Source organism: Haliotis rubra, unplaced genomic scaffold (genome assembly GCF_003918875.1).
Source record: "Haliotis rubra isolate DU_JTF1 unplaced genomic scaffold, ASM391887v1 Scf5, whole genome shotgun sequence".
NCBI lineage: Eukaryota > Metazoa > Mollusca > Gastropoda > Lepetellida > Haliotidae > Haliotis > Haliotis rubra.
This window is the reverse complement of record NW_025767190.1, coordinates 1,364,101-1,388,204: the sequence shown is the minus strand read 5'-3', so window position 1 is coordinate 1,388,204 and position 24,104 is coordinate 1,364,101. Positions and strand designations below refer to the sequence as shown.

At 40.4% G+C, this 24,104-nt stretch overlaps 1 protein-coding gene and 1 long non-coding RNA gene across 7 annotated transcripts in view; both read left to right on the top strand.

Moving 5' to 3' along the window:
* Positions 1-10,484, top strand: part of LOC124291728 (axin-1-like) — a 32,695-nt gene extending 22,211 nt beyond the window's left edge. For all 6 annotated transcript variants that reach the window (XM_046728802.1, XM_046728803.1, XM_046728798.1 and 3 more), the window contains 7 exons: positions 1,207-1,309; positions 1,561-1,707; positions 2,266-2,909; positions 9,132-9,275; positions 9,393-9,671; positions 10,030-10,164; positions 10,404-10,484. In XM_046728802.1, the coding sequence (XP_046584758.1) occupies positions 1,207-1,309; positions 1,561-1,707; positions 2,266-2,909; positions 9,132-9,195 (958 nt within the window). In that variant the 3' untranslated portion in view covers positions 9,196-9,275; positions 9,393-9,671; positions 10,030-10,164; positions 10,404-10,484. The remainder of the gene's footprint in view (positions 1-1,206; positions 1,310-1,560; positions 1,708-2,265; positions 2,910-9,131; positions 9,276-9,392; positions 9,672-10,029; positions 10,165-10,403) is intronic.
* Positions 10,485-10,535: 51 nt separating this feature from the next.
* Positions 10,536-12,568, top strand: LOC124291737. The gene is made up of 2 exons (XR_006902271.1): positions 10,536-10,604; positions 10,731-12,568. It is a non-coding gene; the product is annotated as an uncharacterized LOC124291737 (long non-coding RNA).
* Positions 12,569-24,104: the final 11,536 nt, after the last annotated feature.

Below are 24,104 nucleotides of genomic sequence, written 5' to 3'. Positions count from 1 at the left end.
AGTAAAGCAAACATTCAAGATATCCTTGTTTGTGTTCATAGCAACTATTGATATATAAGGTATTAAACAAAGCCTTCTTTCATCTTGAATTATATAACAGTCCAAATAGAAATATGAGAAACTTTTATTGCTGCCAGCCATTCTCTTTACTTCATCAAAAGAATCCGTGGAGTCACTACAGGGAATAAGGAACATAAAACACCCCAGCAGTCTATTGTATCCCTTTGCACCTGTAATAAAACTCTGTAAACAATGGGGGATTAAGCTAGACACTTAATTGATAAACATTGAGGAAGGTATTATCGCTAATTACTCAAAGGCTTGTCTCCATTACCTTTGTGGACAGCAGCAATCAAAGTAAAGTCTGCTTTGATGGTGGAGATAGCTTTACCTTTTATAGCAGCAGCTTAAATGTTGTATTGATGGTTGGCTGTAATGGCTGATGGTGGTGGGGGGATACAGTACAAGCCAAGGTGGAGAATGTTGTGTGTGCATGTGAGGTCGCTGACCTCGGCTACTTCAGTGGAGCATGCATGGTAGTGATGGGTTTCAGTGTTCAACTTGTGAAATACCTTGTTGATGGGGTGGGGTATGGGGACGAATTGTGGTTAACCTGTCAGCTTGACATGAAAAATACTTATTCGTTTCTTGTCAAGGGCACGATTTAAAAATATTTTTCATGCTGTCATCTGTGCAATACTGGTGATGAATATCCTGTCTTTGCTGGAGGATTGGGTAGGCTGGTAGTTTGGCATTCTTTTGTCATGTGTGATTCTCCACATGGGTACAACATGAGAAGCTCATTGCCAATATTGGTGAAATATCACTGAAGGTGGCATAATACCATATTCATTCAATGAGTGGCAAAGACCCCAGTCAAGAATAGACACAGAGAATCAATGTTCTCATCAAATCATCCACATACTTTTCATACTAGTAATTTGTTAACAAATAAACTTTCTTTGATTGCTGGTTGGCCGAATGAACTAAGCAGCAAAAACAACTAAGTGTTCAACCAGACAACCTTTTGGGTTCAATTCCATTATTTGCACCAAATGTGACTGTTACCTCTTGTTTGTGCGGTTTATCAAGGTGGTAAAACAGCAAGTACCAATTTTGTCCCACATTTAGCAAAGCAAGGCAATATGAGACTTAAATACTGTTGACTAAGCCATCTTTCTAAACATGTCAACTTTTATTTTTCAGTGATGCATCTCACTACAATGTAAAGCGTCAGCGTAAAGCTATGAAGACCATGGCACAGCAGAACCGAGAACCGAACCTCATGCTTCATTCACAGTTTATCCCTGTAAGTAAGAGAGTTGGCATTTCTTAATTCACATTATATATATGTAATATGTTTATGTAAGCATTATCTATTTTGTTCAGATGGGAACTTTGAATGAATAATATATTGTATAAACCATGGTTCACTCACTGACTGGAAATAATCAATGTTTCTGTTCATTAAATGAAAACAATGGAATGCAGTGAAAATAATGTCATTGATTACTGATGATTGCATGAGAGGGATAAAATATGATCTTATTTCACTTCCAGCGGACAGAAAGGGCTCCCAAAGATCGCAATATTGCTGAGACTGACCCTCAACAGTTCGCACAAATGTTGATCGAGAGGATGCAGTGTGTCCTTGAAGAACAGGAGGCAGGGGCCAAGGTTGATGAGAAGTTGAGGTGCTTGAGTGAGGTGTGTAACGGTCCGGGGGCCATCTTTGATTTATATTGTAGATATTTTCCAAAATAAGTTTTATTTTAAAATTTAAAATACTGTTATTTAAAATGCTGTGGATCAAACTTTCTTGAAATGCTGTCGATTATAAAATGTTAGTACTGTGGAAGATCAGTTTTGTTATCAGATCCCATTGGACCCGTGAAGATCCGGCGTAGAATAGGTCTTCAGCAACCCATGCTTGCCTCAAAAGGCGACAATGCTTGTCGTAAGAGGCGACTAACGAGATCAGGTGGTCAGGCTCGCTAACTTGGTTGACACGTCATCAGTTCCCAATTACGCAGATCGATGCTCATGCTGTTGATCAGTGGATTGTCTGGTCCAGACTCGATTATTTACAGTCTGCCGCCATATAGCTGGAATAGCATGAGAAAATCAGTATGACTAAGTTGAATGTTTTTTTAAATAAAGACAATATTGACTTCTTACAATGGCAGAGAACAATTTTACAAAAGTTAGGCCTTGCCAAACTTGAATTCGTAAGACAAATTTCAAAACTGTTTTGTCCCTCCTCAGGCTGATGAAACGGCGGGAACTTCAATGATGAAGAATACGACCGCCACCTCCATCATTCCAATGATGTCCACGTCTGCTGTGGAGGAGGAGACGGCTGAGAGTATATTAGATCAACACTGTTCTCGGATTTGGGCAAACTCGAACCACCATACGCCAAGCCGGTCACCAGGTAGACATTCACCTCGGAACAAATCGCCTGACAGGCTTCGGTTAAATAAAACTCTACCCGCTGGTGGTGTGTCCGGGCATCGTAGCCGGAAACGGGAAAATCGTGACTTTGTTGCATCATGTGATAGTGGCGTTGGCGATGAGAGTTGTAACAAAGGAACACATCGTCATATACATCACCATCACCATCATCACCATCCTCCTCGGGAGTTACGGACCAGTAAACAACAAATGGAGTATGAGGCGCAGAAATACAGTATGGCATGTATAGGTAGTGATTTCCCCAATAACGGTTCTCGGAGCTTCACGGAGTTCCATCATCGTGAGATAGAGACTCGCGGAAGGTCATCCAAAAAGAGTTGTGCAACTAGAAAAGGCTCTGATGCAAGTAGTCATATTGACAGTGGAATAAGCATGGTGTTTGATAAGGATTCCTTACTACGTATGCCGATAGTGACCGGACCTAACGCTGAAAAGTAAGTTGCTTAATTTTCATTTCAAATAATTTATGTACTGAATTCATTTCGAAGATGGTGAGATTTACATGATTCCCTGTTTGGCAAATGGAATGGTAAATGGGCAGTTAATGGAAAAATGTATCTCTTGGAAATGGTTGTGTGTTTTGCCTCCCCTAGGAAAGTCCATAAGCTGTCTCGAGAGGCTTAACCTGCACCATGGTGACCTCACCTCCACTCAAATTTTGTACTTCTCTGTCCCTCTTTGTCTTAACACTGAACAAGTATCAGAGTGTCACACACATTCCTTTTTTCCCTTGTTTCTCGCAGGATCAACAAGAAATAATTGATAGTTGCTGAATACTTGTTACAGCATTCCAGAAATCATTTTGGTGTAGACAGAAATGTTCTGTTATATATGTAAAACAGCATACACATGAACCCCTGACAAAAATGCGATGATGCTATTGGTTCTCCTCCTCTGTTAATGGAGCATGTGTATATAGATGTATATATCACATGCATCGATATGCAATACAACAGATATTACATGCTCACTTAGCCTTTTCCTACCCCCCACTGTATACTGTGGCAGAGATCAGGTGCAAGTTGTGCTAATGTGCTACACAGTTACACATTGTGATTGTATTCCTCTGCCTGAGCAGTATTGATCTGGCTGTGGGATCTTGTATCACACACATTTCACTGCTTCCCATAGATTCCTTGGTCTCATATTCTGCTTCAACCAGCCAAATTTTCCAGTTCTCAGTTAAAAAACACAAATCATTTGTTAGTAACACTAGACGCGAACCAGCAGTGTTTAGTCTAGGCATCCTCAGATTAGCTGACTATAGGCCATGTGAAGTCAGCTGTGATCATGTACCTTGCCTATAATTAGTTAAGATGTAATCATTATGGCGTGGTCGATCAGTTCGGAACACCAAATTAGCTCCCATTTCACCTCTGTGTTAGTCTAAGCTTGTTAAACATCAAAGGAAAATGAGATTTCAGCTGTAAATTACCCATGTGGTTCCATCACAACATTGGTTTGATGTGAGAAGATATTAATTACTATATACCAAGGTTAATGGCTCGTGTTATTCTCAAGGAGGTAGTTTTACATAATTTATGTTGATGCCGTACTTCATCGAGAAGGAAAGCATGACCAAAGAATTTTTTATAATTAATGATTTAGGCCAAATCGTAAATATTTGCTCATCAATCAAAAGATTTTTTGTTGAAAATGTACTAATGGGTAGTGAAATTTATGTTTTGTATTCATGGAAGAATTACGAGGACTTTTCAGACTGTGCAAAGAAAACCTTTAATTGTAGACAGTGAGGACTAGTGTAATATTTCATACTGTTACAAACAGTGATCAATATGTGATAATGTATGCATCGTGCTGTCTCTGAACGTCCAGCTTCCATGTGTTTCACAAATATCCCAATGATCCCTTATCTTGTTTCATCAGACAGAATTTTCCAGTAGGAAAACTCTTTGTAACAGAACTCATTTGTTACAATTCCTTGATAACAGTTAATCTTTCCGGCATGTCCTTCAGAAGATGTAAACACAAGGAAGTCACAGTGACTTCTACAAAGGGATCTCCAATGATGGAGGAAGCATTTTGTGCGGAGTTGTTTCCCCTTTTCCCTTTCTATGCCCATGGCTCCTGTGGTAACTGAGGGGCTTTGATCTGGGATGATTCATAATAGGGGAGCCCACATCTCTGGTGTTTCCATGTCTGTAATTGTGTAGCAAGTGAGAGTTCTTTGCACATGGGGTCACTCTTACAACATCTGAGAACAAGATGATCAGTGGAACCTTAGAAGAAAGAATTAATTGCCCTGAACCAACCAATTAATGCTATTAGATTACAAAACTGCTCCCAGCCTTTGATGTTGTCCGATAATGTTTGCGAGCTGATAAAGTCTGCACCATGGAAGATTAGAGTGATGTCATGGGAAGTGTGCCTCCCATTTCACCTCCCTCACATTGGGGGGCAGGGGTTACTTCAAGGGGTCTCTTCCTTCCCTGCCCCAGGAGGGGCAAGCGTATGGGTAGAAATTATGTATAAAAGTATCTGCCATCCCTTTCCTGCTATTCCACTAGCAATGGGGAATGTGACATTGCACTGGTTCCTTGTACTAGTTCGTTCAGTACTATGTCCATCAATATGATTGTGTTGTTCCTGCCCTTAAATATGTCTTTGAATGTGGACTTAAAGATACAGAAATTGGAGAACATGTAGAGTAAGCCGATGCCAATTTAGACGTCTTACCCTTATCTCAAGTCAAACCAATTCAAACTTTAAGGTATTAAATGTACAAGTTTGCCACCCAACATCAACTTTCATTGAATTTACAAGTCTGTCATCAACTTTGAAGTCTCGAACTTTTTGTTTTCTGAACATAGCAGTGTGTTGCACATCCCACCTCAAATTTGAGGTGTTGAATGTACCAGTATGCCCCACACACCCCACCTCAGCTTTGAGGTATTGAATATACAAGTGTGCCACACACTTCCAGACTTCCTAGCCCATTCCTCCCCAGCTTGAGGTCTCTAGGGGCTACGGCCTCACATCAAAGTGGCTCGATGCTGGTGCTACAGATTTGATAGTATGCACCTTCTCTGCGCCTAGTCTCCCCCACATCTGTTTCCCCATTCCTGGGTCCCCCCCATTGACACCCCCCAACAGTATCACTTTTATGATAGCTCTACGCTGCTTTTTCTGGCTCCCTACAACAAGCTTAGCAGACTTTCAGAGTAGAGGAAAACAATCGTTAAAAGCAAAAATTGTTGGACCTTTGAAAGAGGGAATCTACAGAGAAGTATTTCTTATGTCTGGTGCATTCCCCGTGTGCTTGTTTTATGTATAATTGTACACACCCAGCCTCATGTGTTTGTCTTGAGAAAGGTTACTCTCTGTTTACGAACTACAACATAAACAATGGATGAGATAAGCTAACCACATGTGTGCTATACTCTTGCAGTCCTTAAAGCTATTGAATACTGGGTGTTAGATGATCCTGCAATGTGCCTGCGACACTTGCAGGTTACAAACATGGCAGCTGCAAACTGGACTTTTTTGGAGCATGCTTAATCCTTCAGTATTGTATGATTGGTAGGACGATAGCGTTTAATTTGTTTAAGACACACGGAATATGCTATGTGTCAGCTGCAAGACTGACTTAATTTAACCCTTCAGTATTGTGCGATTGGTAGGACGATAGCATTTAATTAGTTTAAACAACACGTGTCGACTGCAAGACCGATAGGAAAGGTGGCCAATATTCAAACACGTTTTGAATTGAGTATGTTCAAATTTGCTAATTCTAAAATTGGACAAATATGAAAAGTTTACATGGGTAAATGTAAATCAGCTTAAAAGTTGCCAACCATTAAAAAGTATTTCTGAATTTTCATGATTCCTTTATGTAACCAACAAACTTTGATGTGTAAATTAAAATGTGAGCAACTATATTTTTGAATTTGATTGGATGAAAACATTTTCTGGTAAAGATTGGCAATTACTAACAAATTTCTTCTTACTTGAATGGAATTTAGGAATGGAAAACCTTTTGGATATGATATCTTTGTCATTTGTTTTGACACCACATTGGCAGAACTGACTGCACAGATGATATGAGCACTGTAGTGCAGGCGATGAAGGAACTTGACTCACTTCCTGTGCTGCTGTACCTGTTTGTCAATGATCATTTTAGCCAATGGACATTTCATGCTTTCCTCTGATCTCAGGAAAAACAATTGAAAAAACGAAATAAGAATCTATTAAAAAAGGCAATAAGAGTGGGATCATCATGAAAGTAGTTGTGTGTATAGTAGTATGAGTAATGTCTGATGTAGACTTGAATTACCTGGCCCAACTTCTTTGATGATCGCTGCAACAAAAACTAAATGAGCCGACCAACTTGATTAGAATAAAGAAATAGAACTCCTCAATCGTCTATTATGTCAAAAGGGAGTGATTACCATGTAATTATGTTTTCAAGTTTGACTCATAACTGAAATAAGTGAGCATATTGAAATAGAATCCCAGAGAGAGTAGAGAAAGCTTGAAACGTTTCTATCAATTTACTTCTATAGGGCCAGCCTTTTATGTGTTCCTAGTTTTTCTGTTTTAATAATTTGTTTTTGTTGTTAGAAATAGGATAAATTGCTACTTCAAAGGGGTGTCGGTATTACTGTGTCTGAGGCTGTACTTTGTAGATAAGCTCCGCTCAGCTTTAGTAATTGATATTGCTGACGAGGGTCAACCATTGGCCGTTTTCTTTCCAAACAGCTCAAATTGTTTGACATGAAGCCACTGACTTCAAAGAGCCGACTTTCATGTTTTTTTGATTGTGTAAAACATATAACTGCTGTCGTTGTCTTTGACGGTGCTAGGATTACAAAGCAACTCTTTTGACCGCTTGCAAAGCCATACTTGTTTTGAGTGGAAAAAGAATAATTAATGAAGATTTATTGGTTGAAATGATGCTCCAAATAACGTGATGAATTGCCGATGCTTTGATGAGTGCGGCTTCTGTGAATACCTCTTTTGAAATTCAACACAAAAGCTAATGAGAGGAGATCTAAGACACATCAAGAAAGCCAGAACCGATATCAGACTGAAATGTCCCGCGCTGCTCAAAGATTCTATTATCCATTTATATTTTTTTAATTTTATTTGTGAACTTAATGGGGATATTTTGCTCTAAAAATCCATTTTTCAGCTTTGATAGTTAGCAATATCAAAGTGTTAGTTTGTTGGGAAACTGACAAATCTCATCTGTTGATTTCAAAGCATAAAATGGGGTCTTGTTCAGTTGCGCTCTCCTGATCGTTTCTGTTATGAGTAATTTTCAGAGACGATGTGTACATCAAACGAAGAACCCTAATTGGGGACAGATTAAAAGCATTGATTCATGTTAGTGGAAAGGTTTAGGATCAGTTGAAATTCAAATAGATTACAAGATCCTTTCACTTAAAACGCTGAAGAGCAGACCTGAAGAAAAAGATAAATTAGCATCAGTTTTTTAATTGTATTTAATGCCTCATTTTTTCCTAAAGAGGTTATCAGAAAAGCTTTTAGTTTTGTTCCAAATGTTTAGAGATTATGTACTTTGGGGATTGTTGGTTTGGTTCAAATTGTGCAATAAAAGTTACAAGCAAGAACATTAAAGCAGGCAACATCCTATAATAAAACCTTCAGAAATTTTATATGCTCTTAACAATGGCTCAAAGGCATGTCATTAATCAGTTTTGACAAACATAACAGTTATATTCTAGGCCTCATTTGAAATATGCATAAAAGTTTCTTTTTGCCTGTAATCCAAACATGCCATGCTGAATGCACCTATGTACCTTGAATGTTCTTAATATTAAGTAGGCACTGACAGCTTTGGTTGAGTGATGTAAAGAGTTTTTACAGCCTTCATGAATCTTTCAGTTACTTTTTCAAATGGTTCTACCAAGTTTGTTTGCTGTTCACACATTGAGTTGCTTTATTCTTGTCATTTATTATTGACAAACAACAAATGGCAAAGTGCATAGAAAGAGTTGACGCGATAAATTTCGCTACACTTCAAGGATTGATATTCCATAGAGCACTTCATGCCTATATTCCTTTTCTACTTGTATCTCTGTGGTAGGTAGGTGTATCAGTTGACAGGAAGAACAAGGTGGTTCCACTATGGAAGTTGTCTCACTCCTTTATCTGTCTGTATCTGTTCTTACTCTAGTTGTGTTAGATAGCTAAGTGGTATCTGCAGTTGTCATGCTCAGCACCAGGTTCTCTTCATGCATGACTAGAGCTGATTCTTCATGTAGGCTGTATTACTGAAGCGGGATAACCAGCATGGTGTCATGACAGAAATGCTGCTTTTTTTTTAATTAAACAAACACACACACACACACACACACACACACACACACACACACACACACACACACACACACACACACACAAAAAAAAAAACAAACACACAAACAACACCACCTATTAGCTGAGTCTGCTGTGAATGTATCGTTGTATATTCAGGTTATTCAATACTTTTAGGGTATATACGAGGTCATACTGACACTCCGTTGCAAGCAAGAACATTTCTGTCCAAGTGGGTATGACGCCATGCTGGTTTTTCAAAACCCCACCCAATAGCTGAGTCTGCTGTGTGACTATCGTTGTGCGTAGTGTTATTCCAAACTGCATGTGAATAAATATTTGACTCTCTCTCCCAGGGTTATGCAGTGGATGATGGACTCTGAACGTCAGCAGGAACCTGGCATCGCCACCTGGAGGTAGACAAGGGATCATCACACAAGAACGCATCGTCATCGCCTCAACCAATCAGCTGGTGCCTCATTGCAAACACACAAACAAAGGTGAGACTGCAGAAAATGATGTAAATTTTTCCAGTTTAGTAGGTTATTTTGAGAGTTAAATGTTTGTGTAAATATGTTAAAACATTTTGTGAAAGAAATTTTCAATTTTCATTTTAGTTCCAAGAAGGTTGGGCACGGAACAAGTCGGTCTGCTTCTGTTGAAAGAAGCTCTCTGCTGTCATGGACTCCGATTGGCCAGTCTGCACAGATCTTGCCCAATCAACCATTTGCGCAGGACTCATCCATGCCACTTCCCCAACCCCCGAACCCAACTACTCAGCTGGAAGAGGCTCGTCGCCGGTTAGAGGACCAATCACGGACATCTGCCATGGCAGGCAGTGGCAAACGCGCAGAGGGCACAGTTCGATCTTCTTCTGCAGGCCCAGTCAAATCAAAGTGAGTGTCACACATTGCTAGAATACCAGTTTTCTCACTTTAATAATCATGATAAGATTAATTTCAAAGAATATGATCAGTAACTTATGATATTTGGCATATTTCACATAGATTTTGATTGGAGAAGCCACATAATGATAACCGAACACTCAGAAGTGTTTTCATACCTTTTCTGATTTCTGAAAATGAGATGTAAATCTATGTATTTTGTGTGTTTATCTGTGAGCATCATCTTATTTTCTCAGTATTAGTTAACTAATGTTTACCAGTGCAAGGGAGACAACACTATCACAGAGTTACCTGCCCTTAGAACATTATTTTTGCGCAGATGATATTAATGTTATTCTATCTTTTCTAGATCTTTCGCTGGAGTCACGTCCCGAGACAAGAGCAAAGTTGTCGTATCCCAGAGTGCATCCCAGATGCGCACTATGCCTTCTGCCAAAACTGTTCCCAGTGACTTGGACATCTCAGGAGGGAGCCAGACTTTCGAGTATGTACATACAGAATTTAAAATTTTGGCAAGAATTAAAACTTCCCAAAAAAATTCTAGGCAGTAATGTTAAAGGCTTTGCCTATATTGAGTTTGTGAAATGAACAAATGTGAAATAGGACAACCATGAAAGGAATATATAATCTACAAGCATTGTTTGCATGTTGCTTTAAAAAACATGCATTAAAAGTTTGAATCTGGCTTTAAGCAATATATTTATGAAGTCCAATTATTTCCAGGAGACCAAAGACCTACAGGAAACCCCGCCTGCACCTAACACAAGTATGAACACTAGTACCTCCGCAGCTTCTTCATCCAGCGAGACAATTGTGGGCATCTACTTCGGCAGGAGCCTATTCCGCACCGCCATACGTGTTTCCGGGCCGATGCATTACTCTTGCACAGTTCAAGACTCTTATCACAAAGAAGGGAAATTTCAAGTGAGTCAACACATCAAAACAATACAGGATTTAACTGTTCCATCACATATGTTCACATCTTCATAACATTTATATTCCTATGAAAAGGTAAATATATTATAATGTCATGTATTTATTTCCTTGCAGATACTACTTCAAACGTGACAGTGATGAGTTTGGAGAAGGTGCTGTTTTCGAAGAAATTGGTGACGATAATGCAGTGTTGCCGATGTGGCAGGATAAAATTGTGGCCAAAGTGGAGAAGATCGACTAACTTCCAAGCTAAAATGTTGTCATGACGTTACGGGCGACGTGGCTTGGTAACAATCAAATGGCAAACACGAAGCAATCTCCGTAGTTTCTTTGGAAAAAGTTGTATTCTTTCGTTCAGGGAATTACTTAAAGAGTACCACTCAAAGAGACGGTGATAGTCTGCTTCAATCAAGGTCCACAGTCATGGCAAATGCTTTAAACTATGTGACTTTGGCATCTTTTGCAACGTCACTGTGACCTCGACAACGTCACTGTGACATCTTCAACTACAACCAAAGACCATGCACTGACTGTGATTTCGCAAGCTGTATGCTTCGTTGAACAATGAAAGCACTAAATGGCAGAACAAACTCTGGAATGTCCAAAGATCATGTGATACAGAGAGAATATTTGTTTTGGTAGCACTGACATCTGTTATCTCCAAGATAACCGATTTTGGAGTGGTTAGATTTGAAGATGCTTTCTTTATATTGTGCATGAGAAAGGTAACTTTGGCAGTGCTATGAGAAACCATGGACTGCCAAGAGAAATGTGTGCTCAAAGATTTGGTGAGAACATTGCAGGCTTGAGAAAGACAAATCTGAACACGTGAAGAAACTGAAGCATTCACTTTACAGAACAGAGCTGTTCACTGTCTATGGGCCCACAAGGTCTAATTAACTACGAGTTATGATGTAATATATGTACATAGTTGTCCAATATTTGAAGATTATCTTATTGACTCAGGGGCTGCTCATCGAAAGTGAGCTATTCTATTCTGTTTTATTGTCAAACCTACCACCCCCCTCTATGGTTTGAACGTGGCCTCAGTGTAGAGCCCTTTAGTTGAGAATGGTCAGCGAGGTTTTACCCACACACAGTGGTGTTTTAGCATGTTTATATTACTGAAGACAAGATAGTTGTACACTTATTTGTGGTGAATTATTTAAACGGCTTAGCCATGACATCTTGTTGTCAGAGTATTGTTTGTTGTAATTTATTTTTGTTGGCCAATTTCATCATGACCCTAAACTAAACATACACATACCAATTTACGTTTTTAATCAAAATTAGTATCAGGGTTTTTAATTCAAATGCCATTACTGAATGCTTGCATTTTAAACAAATTAAAGCGTAGAATCAAATGTATTTTTTGATGTATAATTCATTTTTGGCATTTCACATAGCGAGGTTCATTCATATGCTGTAAGTGTTTTAAACTTTTGATAATACTCATCCCATCATTCTAGTCTCCCTACCTACATCATTGGTTGGTTTCAACCGCAACAATGCATTGGGCCAGTTTAAGTCAGAGAGTAGGGTGTGCAGGTAGTTGCTATGGCATTATGTGCAGTATGTGTGAACGGGTGTAACTGTCATGCTGTCACAGGGTACAAGCCTTACGTACAATTCATTTATAAAACATATCAAATGTTCAAATGTAAATTGAAAACTTGTACTGTATCCTTGTCAGACTTGCAAGCAAGACAATTGACCTTGACATCGATTCCCAAGGTCAGCAAGACATGTTCAGATGGAGTTGTGACAGGGTTGGGGGGGTGGGGGGAGGGGGATTCTGAATGACCTGGTTGTATGAGGGAGTACCCTCATTGTGTACATGATGAGAAGCATAGGGTATGTAACATAATCAACTTTTAATGAATTCTGTGCTGAAAGACTCGTATATTGGTCAGGAACCTGTCAGGCCACCAATAAAATTGACTTTCAAAGTTTCTTCTTGTTTTGTTTTCTGTGGTGTGACACCGAGAAGATCAGTTGTTGTGTTTGTGGTACAGGACTGCACTGAGCAGTATTCAAGCTCATGAGGCAGACTGTGACCAATCAAGTCTGGACTTCAAACAGTTGTGTGGTGGATGTTGAGAGCAAAGATCCTTTGGCATATATTGATACTGAACTCTGTCAATAACCTGAGTCTGAGACCAATTTGTGCACGCTGAGCCCCATCAAAATGGTTGCACCAAATCGTGCCATGTACAAGCCTGAAGGAAAATGAACCCTTGATTCACACTGGGTTTAGGCATAGGTGATAAGTATGCCCAAGCTGGTGTGTCTCGCTCTAAAGTAGCTGCACATCTTTAGCCTTCCATACTTGTAAAATAATGTAACATAAAGGAAATGGACATACAACTGAAGTACAGGGCCCCGTTCCTCAAAGCGATCGTAGCGCTACGACAGTTGTAAGTCTATGTTAAAGTATGGGAGTTACGATCACCTTAGCGCTACGATCGCTTTGAGGAACGGGGCCCTGATCAGCACACTACTCGCTCACTCACTCATTCACACACTCATGTCACTGACATGACAAGTGTACAGCTGTGTAATGAAGCAGTCATGACAGTGGTGTACAGCTGTGTAACGAAGCACTCGTGACAGTGGTGTACTGCTGTGCAATGAAGCACTCATGACTAGTGTACAGCTGTGTAATGAAACACTCATGACAGTGGTGTACAGCTGTGTAATGAAGCACTCATGACGATGGTGTACAGCTGTGTAATCAAGCACTCATGATTAGTGTACAGCTGTGTAATGAAGCAGCCATGACCGTGGTGTACAGCTGTGTAATCAAGCAGTCATCACGATGTTGTACAGCTGTGTAATGAAGCAGTCATCACGATGGTGTGGAGCTGTGTAATGAAGCAGTCATGACGAGTGTACAGCTGTGTAATGAAGCAGTAATGACTAGTGTACAGCTGTGTAATGAAGCAGTCATGACTGGTCTACAGCTACGTAATGAAGCAGCCATGACGATGGTGTACAGCTGTGTAATGAAGCAGTCATGACGATTGTGTACAGCTGTGTAATCAAGCAGTCATGAACATGGTGTACAGCTGTGTAATGAAGCAGCCATGACGATGGTGTACAGCTGTGTAAAGAAGCAGCCATGACGATGGTGTACAGCTGTGTAATGAAGCAGTCATCACGATGGTGTACAGCTGTGTAATGAAGCAGTCATGACGATGGTGTACAGCTGTGTAATGAAGCAGTCATGACGATGGTGTACAGCTGTGTAATGAAGCAGTCATGACGATGGTGTACAGCTGTGTAATGAAGCAGTCATGACGATGGTGTACAGCTGTGTAATGAAGCAGTGATGACGATGGTGTACAGCAGTGTAATGAAGCAGCCATGACGATGGTGTACAGCTGTGTAATGAAGCAGTCATGAAGATGGTGTACAGCTGTGTAATGAAACAGTCATGACGGTGGTGTACATCTATGTAATGAAGCACTCATGACTAGTGTACAGCTATGTAATGAAACACTCATGACAGTGGTGTACAGCTATTTAATGAAGCAGTCATGACTAGTGTAACGAAGCATGAGTCTTGGTTTGATTTGGCCTTCAAGTTGGTTTGTAGGTTTGTTGTTTAACGCAACGGAGTATACGTAGGTCATGCTTTCTTGTTAATGTTGCCGGGTTGCCTGATGCCTGAACTGCTAAGACTTGAAGATCATTATTTGAATTCCATCTTACCAATGTGAGTTTAGCCGCACTCAACAATATTCCAGCAATGTGGTGGCGGTCTGTAAATAATCGAGCCTGGACCAGGCAAACAATCCAGTGATCAACAACATGAGCATCGATCTACGCAATTGGGATACAAAGGCATGTGTCAACGAATCTGACTACCCGATTCCGTTAGTCGCCTCTTACGACAAGCATGGGTTACAGAAGACCAATTTTAACTTCACGGGTGTTGGCCTTCAAGAACCACGTCAGGCTCACGGAGTAGGTCGAAGCATTTTATCGTATTCCATTACATAGATCAGTGCTCATGAGGATCACATGATCTTCTGACCCGTGAAGGTCCGGGTTAGAATGAACCTTCAGTAACCCATGCTTGTCGTAAGAGGCGACAAACGGGATCGAGCGGTCAGGCTCACTGGCTTGGTTGACACATGTCATCGGTTCCCAGTTGCGCAGGTCGATGCTCATGCTGTTGATCACTGGATTGTCTGGTCCAGACTCGATTATTTACAGACCGCCGTCATATAGCTGGAATATTGCTGGTGCGGCGTAAAACTAAACTCACTCACTCACTCATGATCTTCTGGTCTTGATTCTTCTACCAACAGACCGGTGTCATATAGCTGGAATATCAAACTTAAAACAGACAGCTGCCATACAGCTGTGAACGCAGCGTCAAACAACAAGCCCATACTGTCGCCACTATGTCCACGTGTGTAACATTTGATGATGTGTCCGAGTGCTAAAAGCGTTCGTTCATCAAGCCAAAGGGTCTTCTCGAAGCAATCTGATAGAGCAGTGCATGAAATCCAGCTTTGATGTCCCAGTCACGATGCGTCTGTAACTGCACAACAAACGGCGTAAAACCTCACTCCACAGGTGCGCTGTCGGTCTGGCTCGTACTGCACGGACAGATGCTGTCGCGGATCGTCATGGTGTACGTGTCATCTGAGCGAGATACAACATTACATGTTTATTACTACTTTTTCTTTTTAGAATCTGCAGTTATACTCATTAAACTGATATCGAGCAACGTAACCAGATGGCGGATACAGTCATTGCGTATCATTGATGTGAACTGTTGAACATGTTAAACACTCAATGACAACTGTGACACACATTAACTGCAGCCAATTAACACCAAAATGCTGCATATGGGGAAACGTGCATGTGTTTCACTCATTACATTGGTAATATTACTGCAATATTTTCGCTTCCACCATGTTTAATGTTTCCTTTAGTGCAGATTTTATAAATGCTTCAATCACCTTTACCCTCTATCGTTTGGTGTTTAACGCCGCACTCAGCAATAGTCCAGCTTCATGAGTGAGTGAGTTTAGTTTTATGCCCCTTTTAGCAATATTCCAGCAATATCACGGCGGGGGACACCAGAAATGGGAATCGAACCCGGGTCTTCGGCGTGACGAGCGAACGCTTTAACCACTGGGCTACCCACCGCCCCCTTCCAGCTTCATGACGGCGGTCCGTAAATAATTAACTCTGGACCAGACAATCCAGTGACTGACATTATGAGTATCTTCTACGCAATTGGGATACGATGACATGTGTCAAACAAGTCAGCGGGCCTGACGACCCGATCCCGTTGGTTGCCTCTTACGACAAGCATGGGTTGCTGAAGACCAGTTCTACCAATTCGTGGATAGCGTCAGGTGGAAGCCACCACTAACAAGCCATTACCACCGACGACCCTACTTTGTTCCGAATGTAAGGGGCTCAGCCCATTAATTCCTTCACATCTACTGGTCTCGGCACCAGTACAAATGCTTCTCTGTTTCTGTCAGTCTAGTCGCACCAGGCTACAGCCCTTGTCCTTCTCTGTCAGGTTGGGGATATGTCGCGGACACTGAGATTACCAGTTAGTCATACGAGGTTAACATTACTAACATAGCTAACATAGAAGTAGTTTAAAGGAATCGTGTATGCGAAACAATTATATTTTTAAAAAAATATTGTTGTTTTTATTTCTCTTTTTTTTATTTAAATTACATAACAGGATGCATATGAACACTGGTTACGGCGACAAGTAAAGTAATCGAGTCTGGAGCAGACAAACCGATCAAACCGATTGATGGCATGACGAACGTAGGGCTATACTGACACACCAGTCACAGTGTCACAAGCCACCCACCACTGACTCGAGATGGTGAAATGGGTGATGAACTTTTCTTGGTGGAAATTCACGTTCATTGAACTCAAAAGCTAAATACCTGACCGTTTCATGGTTGTTTAATACCGCTTTATTCATATTCCAGACAGATGGGGAGGAAATAATCGAGGACCAGACGATCCAGTGATTCACATCATGGGCATCGATCTACGTCGTTGGAAACGATGCCATGCAACAACCAAGTCAGCGAGCAGATTTTCAGGGCCTAGATTTTCTAAGCTCTCTTAGCGCTAAGATAGTCGTTAGTGCCATTCATTAACATTAACTTAATGACATGTAACTCAACATGCCCATGATTCTCCGATCACGTTATCATGGTTATAGTGACCTCTTACGACAAGAATGGGTTGATGAACACCATATATACTTATGTATACCTTTAAACGAATATTGAAATCACAATGAATTTTTTTTATAAATTGTACACATCTAGTTCATGTTATAAGGGACTCCGGCCATTTATTATTGGGGTGTGGTACTGATCTTAGGATTGTATAACATTCCCCTAGGGACCGTTCATAATTTATGGCTAGGGGGTGATGATGATTTTAAAGGGAGGTGTGTGTGTGTGGTGTGTGGTGTGTGGTGTGTGTGTGTGTGTGTGTGTGTGTGTGTGTGTGTGTGTGTGTGTGTGTGTGTGTGTGTGTGTGTGTGTGTGTGTGTGTGTGTGTGTGTGTGTGTGTGTGTGTGTGTGTGTTCTGGGGAGTGTGGATCATCAATTTTGTACTCATGTACATACATTTTAGGGGGGTCATGACGACCCCCACCCCCGCCATAAATTATGAACGGCCCCCTACCCCCTTATTTAATATTTTACCTAACTTATCTTCATTTTCTCTCCTCCCAAATTACGTACCGGTAAATCCCCTTCCCCCTCCATCTTCCCCTCATATGACAAAAGACGACCCCCTTAAGACAGTTGTGCTTATATACATTTTAATAAGAACTTATTTCGTCTTTTTTTTAGCCTTTTCCCCGAAATCTCTTGAGGTGTGGCGTGGAGGTTTGTGTTACATGATCCACTGCGCACTTGCAGAACAATAGCAAACAGCATCCTGTGTTGCACTAAACTGTGTATGTAATGTATATATGTAGTGACATCTGACAACTTTCAACACAATGGATTATCCTTTTTGAAGTTGTATACATGATAAGTAAAAACTCCACAACCTCGTATGTCTGGCGCCGGCGTTTCCGAGAGTGTTTGTGACAGAGAAACGACATAGACATACCGGGGCGTCACAGGTCTCTGGGGAGGGGATCGGGTCTTTGTAGTCCGACGAGGAAGGACTTCAATAATTACAACAAATTACGTTTCTAACACAATCACCAAGTAGAATTTGAAACTGAAATATACATGATAAATCCTTTACATCGTGCCTTTGATATTGCCCAAACCATATATAGTTCTGACGTGACGTTAACGAGATAACCTTCATCATAGTTTAGTCGAGTGAGGGTTACACGTTAGAAGCACAGCGGTCCGTGCATTTTCCAGTCACACTAGGGTCCCGGGTTCTGTTCCGGATATGGGTACGATGGTTGAATACCCGTGAAGATCTGGGTAAGAACTGTTCTTCAGCAACCATACTTGTCGTAGGAGGCGACTACCAGGGTAACGTGGCCAGAATATTGCTGAGTGCGGCGTTAAACAACAAACAATGATTGAGGTTCACATCCTGCATATTTCAGGTGTAATATGTTCATAGAACACCACAGAGGTGGTAAAACGGACTTCAATAGTTATGAACAATGACAGTTTGGGGCCGGTTATGCCGAGGTAGTTTAAAATATGGTCAAGCGTTGAATAGTGCATGCATGCCCGCACACGTGCGCGCGTCATTGTGTATTTATATAGGTAGCACGGTCAAGTTAAAGCAGATCTGAATTAGGATTGCTGGTAACACTATGTGACGTGGTTGCACGGTCAAGTTAAAGCACATCTGAATTAATATTGCTGGTAACACTATGTGACGTGATATCACGGTCAAGTTAAAAGCAGATCTGAATTAGGATTGCTGGTAACACTATGTGACGTGGTTGCACGGTCAAGTTAAAGCACATCTGAATTAATATTGCTGGTAACACTATGTGACGTGATACACTACGTGTAAAATTAATATTGCTGGTAACACTACGTGATGTGTTAGCACGGTCAAGTTAAAAGCAGATCTGAATTAGGATTGCTGGTAACACTCTATGGTGTGTTAGCACGGTCAAGTTAAAAGCAGATCTGAATTAGGATTGCTGGTAACACTCTATGGTGTGTTAGCACAGTCAAGTTAAAAGCAGATCTGAATTAGTATTGCTAGTAACACTCTATGGTGTGTTAGCACGGTCAAGTTAAAAGCAGATCTGAATTAGTATTGCTGGTAACACTCTATGGTGTGTTAGCACGGTCAAGTTAAAAGCAGATCTGAATTAGGATTGCTGGTAACACTCTATGGTGTGTTAGCACGGTCAAGTTAAAAGCAGATCTGAATTAGGATTGCTGGTAACACTCTATGGTGTGTTAGCACGGTCAAGTTAAAAGCAGATCTGAATTAGGACTGTTGGTAACACTCTACATGTATTTTGTGTTAGCACGGTCGAGGATTTTAACATCTACGTGTATGATATTTTCATCTACGGAGATGATAAGAAGATGCTCAAACTTACGCAATCTTCGTAGGGAAAGGCATCATCCAGTACTGAATTATCGACTTTACATCCATATGTAAACGGCAATTGTGCCGGGTCCGTTTTATGTAACCTCCGGCTTAATTATTAATGACCAAGTCTTTCACTTTTCCATTAGTACATTCAATAAAGTAATTTTTCATTTAAATGTGTCGGAAATTAGTTGAATGAATTTATTTCGGGATTTTATTTGAGGTTTTTCATTTTAACGCTGATAGTTTAAATACAGTTGTGAAAATATACTATCCCCAAAAAGAAACGCATAGATGTTTTGTATTTTTCAAATTCTATTAATTACCTATTGTGTTCAAAAAATCTTCAAAATATGCAACAAAAGTGTTGATAACATGATTTTACACAATTGCACAAGTGAAAAATCGACTTTACCTGAAAATGTTGATTTTGATGAGATTTCTTACAAGGATTAAAAACGCATTGCTACAACGCAACAAAAATCACTTTCCAGTTGAAATTGTGCAGCAAAGAGCATGCACTGTCTGGCTAATAAAATCCAAGTTCGATTCCCCACATTGGTACATATGTGAAGCCCATTTCTGGTGTTCCTCGCTGTAATAGTGCCGGAATATTGCTAAAAATGGCGTAAAACTATACTGATTCACTCACTCACTGTGAGACAGTCTAACGGAAAATCTCGAAAATGACATTTTGACCAACTTACGCCGCACCTCTGCATTTGGTCTTCATTGTTAAAAACCTTGCGCCTTAATCTATGCAGTTCCGTTATTACAGTGCGTGACTTGGTGAATTCAGTGAAGACAGATTTTACTAAAGTGACCTACTAGATATATACTTGAGGCAGAAAGGCTTTCCCGGTCATCTGTAGACAATGTCTCTACACTCTACAGGCAAACACAGTCGCCTGGCGCCAGGGTTTCCGAGGGGTGTTAGATCACGACACTTCAGTAGATACAATCCTGCGTTTGATGTCTGAGAAGTCGGACGAGGCGATCTTTGTATGGTTGAACCAGGAAGGTATATGTATAACGTCGGAGTTGTCATCAGTGAGTCAGTGTACTGCGATCTACAATTCTAGCCAGCTTGGTCACGGCGATATATACTACCAATCAAAAGTTTAGACTCACTAGTGTAAATGTAGCCACTTACTTCAGTCATCTGTTCTAAACTAGATTTTGCTAAATATTCCATAATGTTTAAAGGTACTGTTTACACATGAACTGATGTATTGTAAAACAAATTCGTAACGTTGAAAAAACTATTTTCATGAGTTCATTAAATAATGAAACTCAGTGAAAATTTTCGAATTCTTAACAAAACTTTACACCAAATCTCAACTGTTCACATGCACGATATTTGCACATGCTTTTCAGAAAATTGATGCATGATCCTCGTGCATTTATCTGTATAAGGTTTGCAGATAGTTCCCCTAAGTTAGTGGAGAAATTCATCTTCGATGTAACCATATATATATATACATAACATATAGTGAGTGCTTTAAAGGTCACATGCAACGTAAAACACAACTTTGCAGATTCTGATACCTTTCGGTATGGACGTACCGAAACAAATCGTCAAAAATGCAAATTCAACTTATAAAGTTGAAAAATAACGCGATGAAAAAAGAGGCGCGAAATCGGAGTTCAAACGTTTCACTAATTTCCCCCCGACTTTTCTGGGGAAAACGGGTTTCAACAGCTGGGCTACGCTTATAGCACGTGCGCAGTGAAGTAGGTTCGCGCAGCTTGGAAGCGGTTGTCCGGTGAATACTCGGTGAAGGCTTTGGTGTGAGCTATTTTTCTAATGTTTTGTTGATATCTCACAGTCGCGAGCTTTTTATATGTTATGACAGTAAATTAACTGTTTATATAATTTCATTTGTCTATTTCACCACACGTTCTTCTTACAGAGTCACTTTCTCAGTTCGATACTTAAAAGCAATGCCATTATTTAGCGTTGACAGAATTTCCAACTGTGATGTAGATATGTCGTTGTCACAGACAAAACTCAATGTCTTGTTTTATTGACACCTGTGTGTCTGCCTGCCTGTCTGCTAATGACAATATTCAATACACAGCTGCTATCACTGACCACATGCAATTTGAACTTAACACCAATCAGGCTATACACCATAAACAAAATGCATTGATTTATGGCCCGAGTTCGGTCTCTGTCACATTATGTAATTACACAGACAGGCAGGTGTGATAGTCTTGTTAGACTTGTGCCATCTAAGGATGATGTTTTGATAAGTGTTGCTACTTTTTCTTTAGAAGGGTATATTATGCCTGTACATTGTACACAAATGTTTTCACAGCTTTCAGAGGCAAAAATGTATGACCATTACTGGTTTTACCAGCATTAAAACCAAAATGTAAAAACATTCTGTAATGTGGGCCATGGCCTTGTATACTGAAAATAAAATCTGTCTGTCTGTCTGTCTGATACTTGAACACATGACATGTTATGATGTCTGTTGATTGCAAAATGCTATACACAAAAAATGAGCATGTATTTACAAAACCAAACATCTCTATATATACACACACAATGAGCCGTGAGGGCATCTGCAAATGAACCAGCCGTTACACTTGAGTGCACACCCACCCGCTCTGACTGGGTTCGGTATCCCGGGTGCTTCGTTTCTTGGGAAGTAAACCGAAGTACACAATATTGCACTTTTGATTTGCGATTGTACGCTTATAATTTTGTTTATATGTTTTTTCATAACCAGCAATGTATATTATATGTCATGAATAAGTGATAATTGTGTTTTAATTATGTTTGTTTTTTTGGTTGCATGTGACCTTTAAGTAAGTCAAAACTTTTGATGGGTAGTATACACTGTGTATTCGAGCCGTATGTATAGAAGGGTTGTTTACTCTAAAGTGAAAAAGACCCTCACGTTTTAGTGAGTGAGTGGGTGAGAGTGAGTGATGGAGATGGGGGTGGGGGGATGGGGTGGGGTGAGTCAATCAGGGTGTCTGTGGGGCGGTGAAAGACTGAGTGATTCCCCTTTCTGGAAATTTACTATAAATGAACTCACAAAGGGTCATATGTTACTGCTAGGATAGATGAAGCTATATCATTGAAGCTATATCACTCAAACTTGTCAAAGATCATTTTAAAAATCCGTGCATATTTTGAAATAGCCGATGAACAAAAATATGTTGTCTTGTGACCATAACGAGAGTATCTGACCAAAACTGAAATCCCCTCCCCAAAAAATGAAGCAAAAGAACAAAAACCAAAAAAACCCACTCATACACACAAAAACAAAAACAACAACAACAAAAAACCCACACCATAAAATACGAAACAAATGTATTGCTCCCAATCCACCATCACGTGCTCCCATTACGTATTTGGCTGGTTGCCAAGGAAGACTGTTCCGCTCTTCAGTATGTGAATTGCCGAATTCCTGTATTGTTACCAGTAGTACAGGGCGTCGTTAGAGAAAGATCTGCCGCTCGTTCCACTCATGTCCGGCTACGTTGAAACCTTCAAATCTGCCGCACTCAGGCACAACGATCTGTGAAGTATCTCTATTAATCAGTGAACGTTGACGCAACTGGCGTTCCGCGGGTCATTTCTGAGAGTGATAGTAGTCACGAAGTGATGACTGACTGACTGACCAGTAATATCATGGCGGGGGGAAACCAGCAATGGGCTTCACGAAGTGATGACGTCTTGCAGCAATCAGGCGAAATCCATTCCCCAGAGTGGTGGAAAGCTGTCAACCACCTACAGATGTCTGGTAGCGATTCCATGTCATGCTGGGGGCGGTGGGGTAGCCTAATGGTTAAAGCGTTGGCTCGTCACGCCGAAGACCCGGGTTCGAATCCCCACATGGGCACAATGTGTGAAGCCCATTCTGGTGTCCCCCGCCGTGATATTGCTGGAATATTGCTAAAAGCGGCGTAAAACCAAACTCAGTCAGTCAGCCATGTCATGCTGGCCACACTGGCTGACACCATAGACGTTTTTTTACCCAGTTTTCAAGCATGCATATGCACCTGCCTAATACTCAGAGGCAAATGCTTTCTGATGGAGATGTGCAACGATTCTGCCACAATACATCCCAACACTGGTTTTCAAGCACGCCATTGTGCACAAGTATCTCTCTGTCATTGGTCTGTGTTTGCGCTGGATGATTAGTTTACATATATATAGAACATCTTACAAATTTAACTGCAAGAAGTGCCGTAAAATATATACTGTTTCGGGGAAATTCTATTCGTATGTCGTTCTACCCCGCGGGTATATTCCAGCTCCGCCAAGGCTGCCTGACCGTTCCTGTGTCCAGGGTAGGCAAATCAGTGACTGAATATATTACAAATGTCCCTAACAGCAGGATTTAGTTACACACAATAAACTTCATCGAATCTAACACCCATATGAAGTTGAACGAAATGTATGTTAAAGTGATACTATTTGGGAGCAGGGCCTCGTTTCACGAAGCTCTCGTAAGCCTAAGTTCTCGTAACTTTTCTCGTAGCGTCGTACTCCTATGTTACAGTATAGGAGGTACGAATGCTACGAGGAAAGTTACGAGGACTGTGAGAGAGGAACTTTAAGAGGCATGAACAAATATGAAACATTTTTATATAATTTCATCACGAGACATACCGGCGCATTTTTTCGAAAAGCATATCTTAACATTAAATAAGATAAATGATTTATCATATAATTGGTACCAGTATCGGCTGAGGTCATACACGGATAAAGATGCAATTACAGAAGGAATTACTTGAAATGGAATATATAAAAAAATATCCCAAATTTTTTTTTACAAAAGGTCAGGTAGGTGTAGTCTTAGAGATAACGTTATCCTATTTTTAGATAAAAAAAAGTATATTTATCTACTAAACAAATCCAAAATGGAGCCCCATAACAATCCTTAATTTTTGTGGCTGGGGCTTCTCTAGCACAAGCCT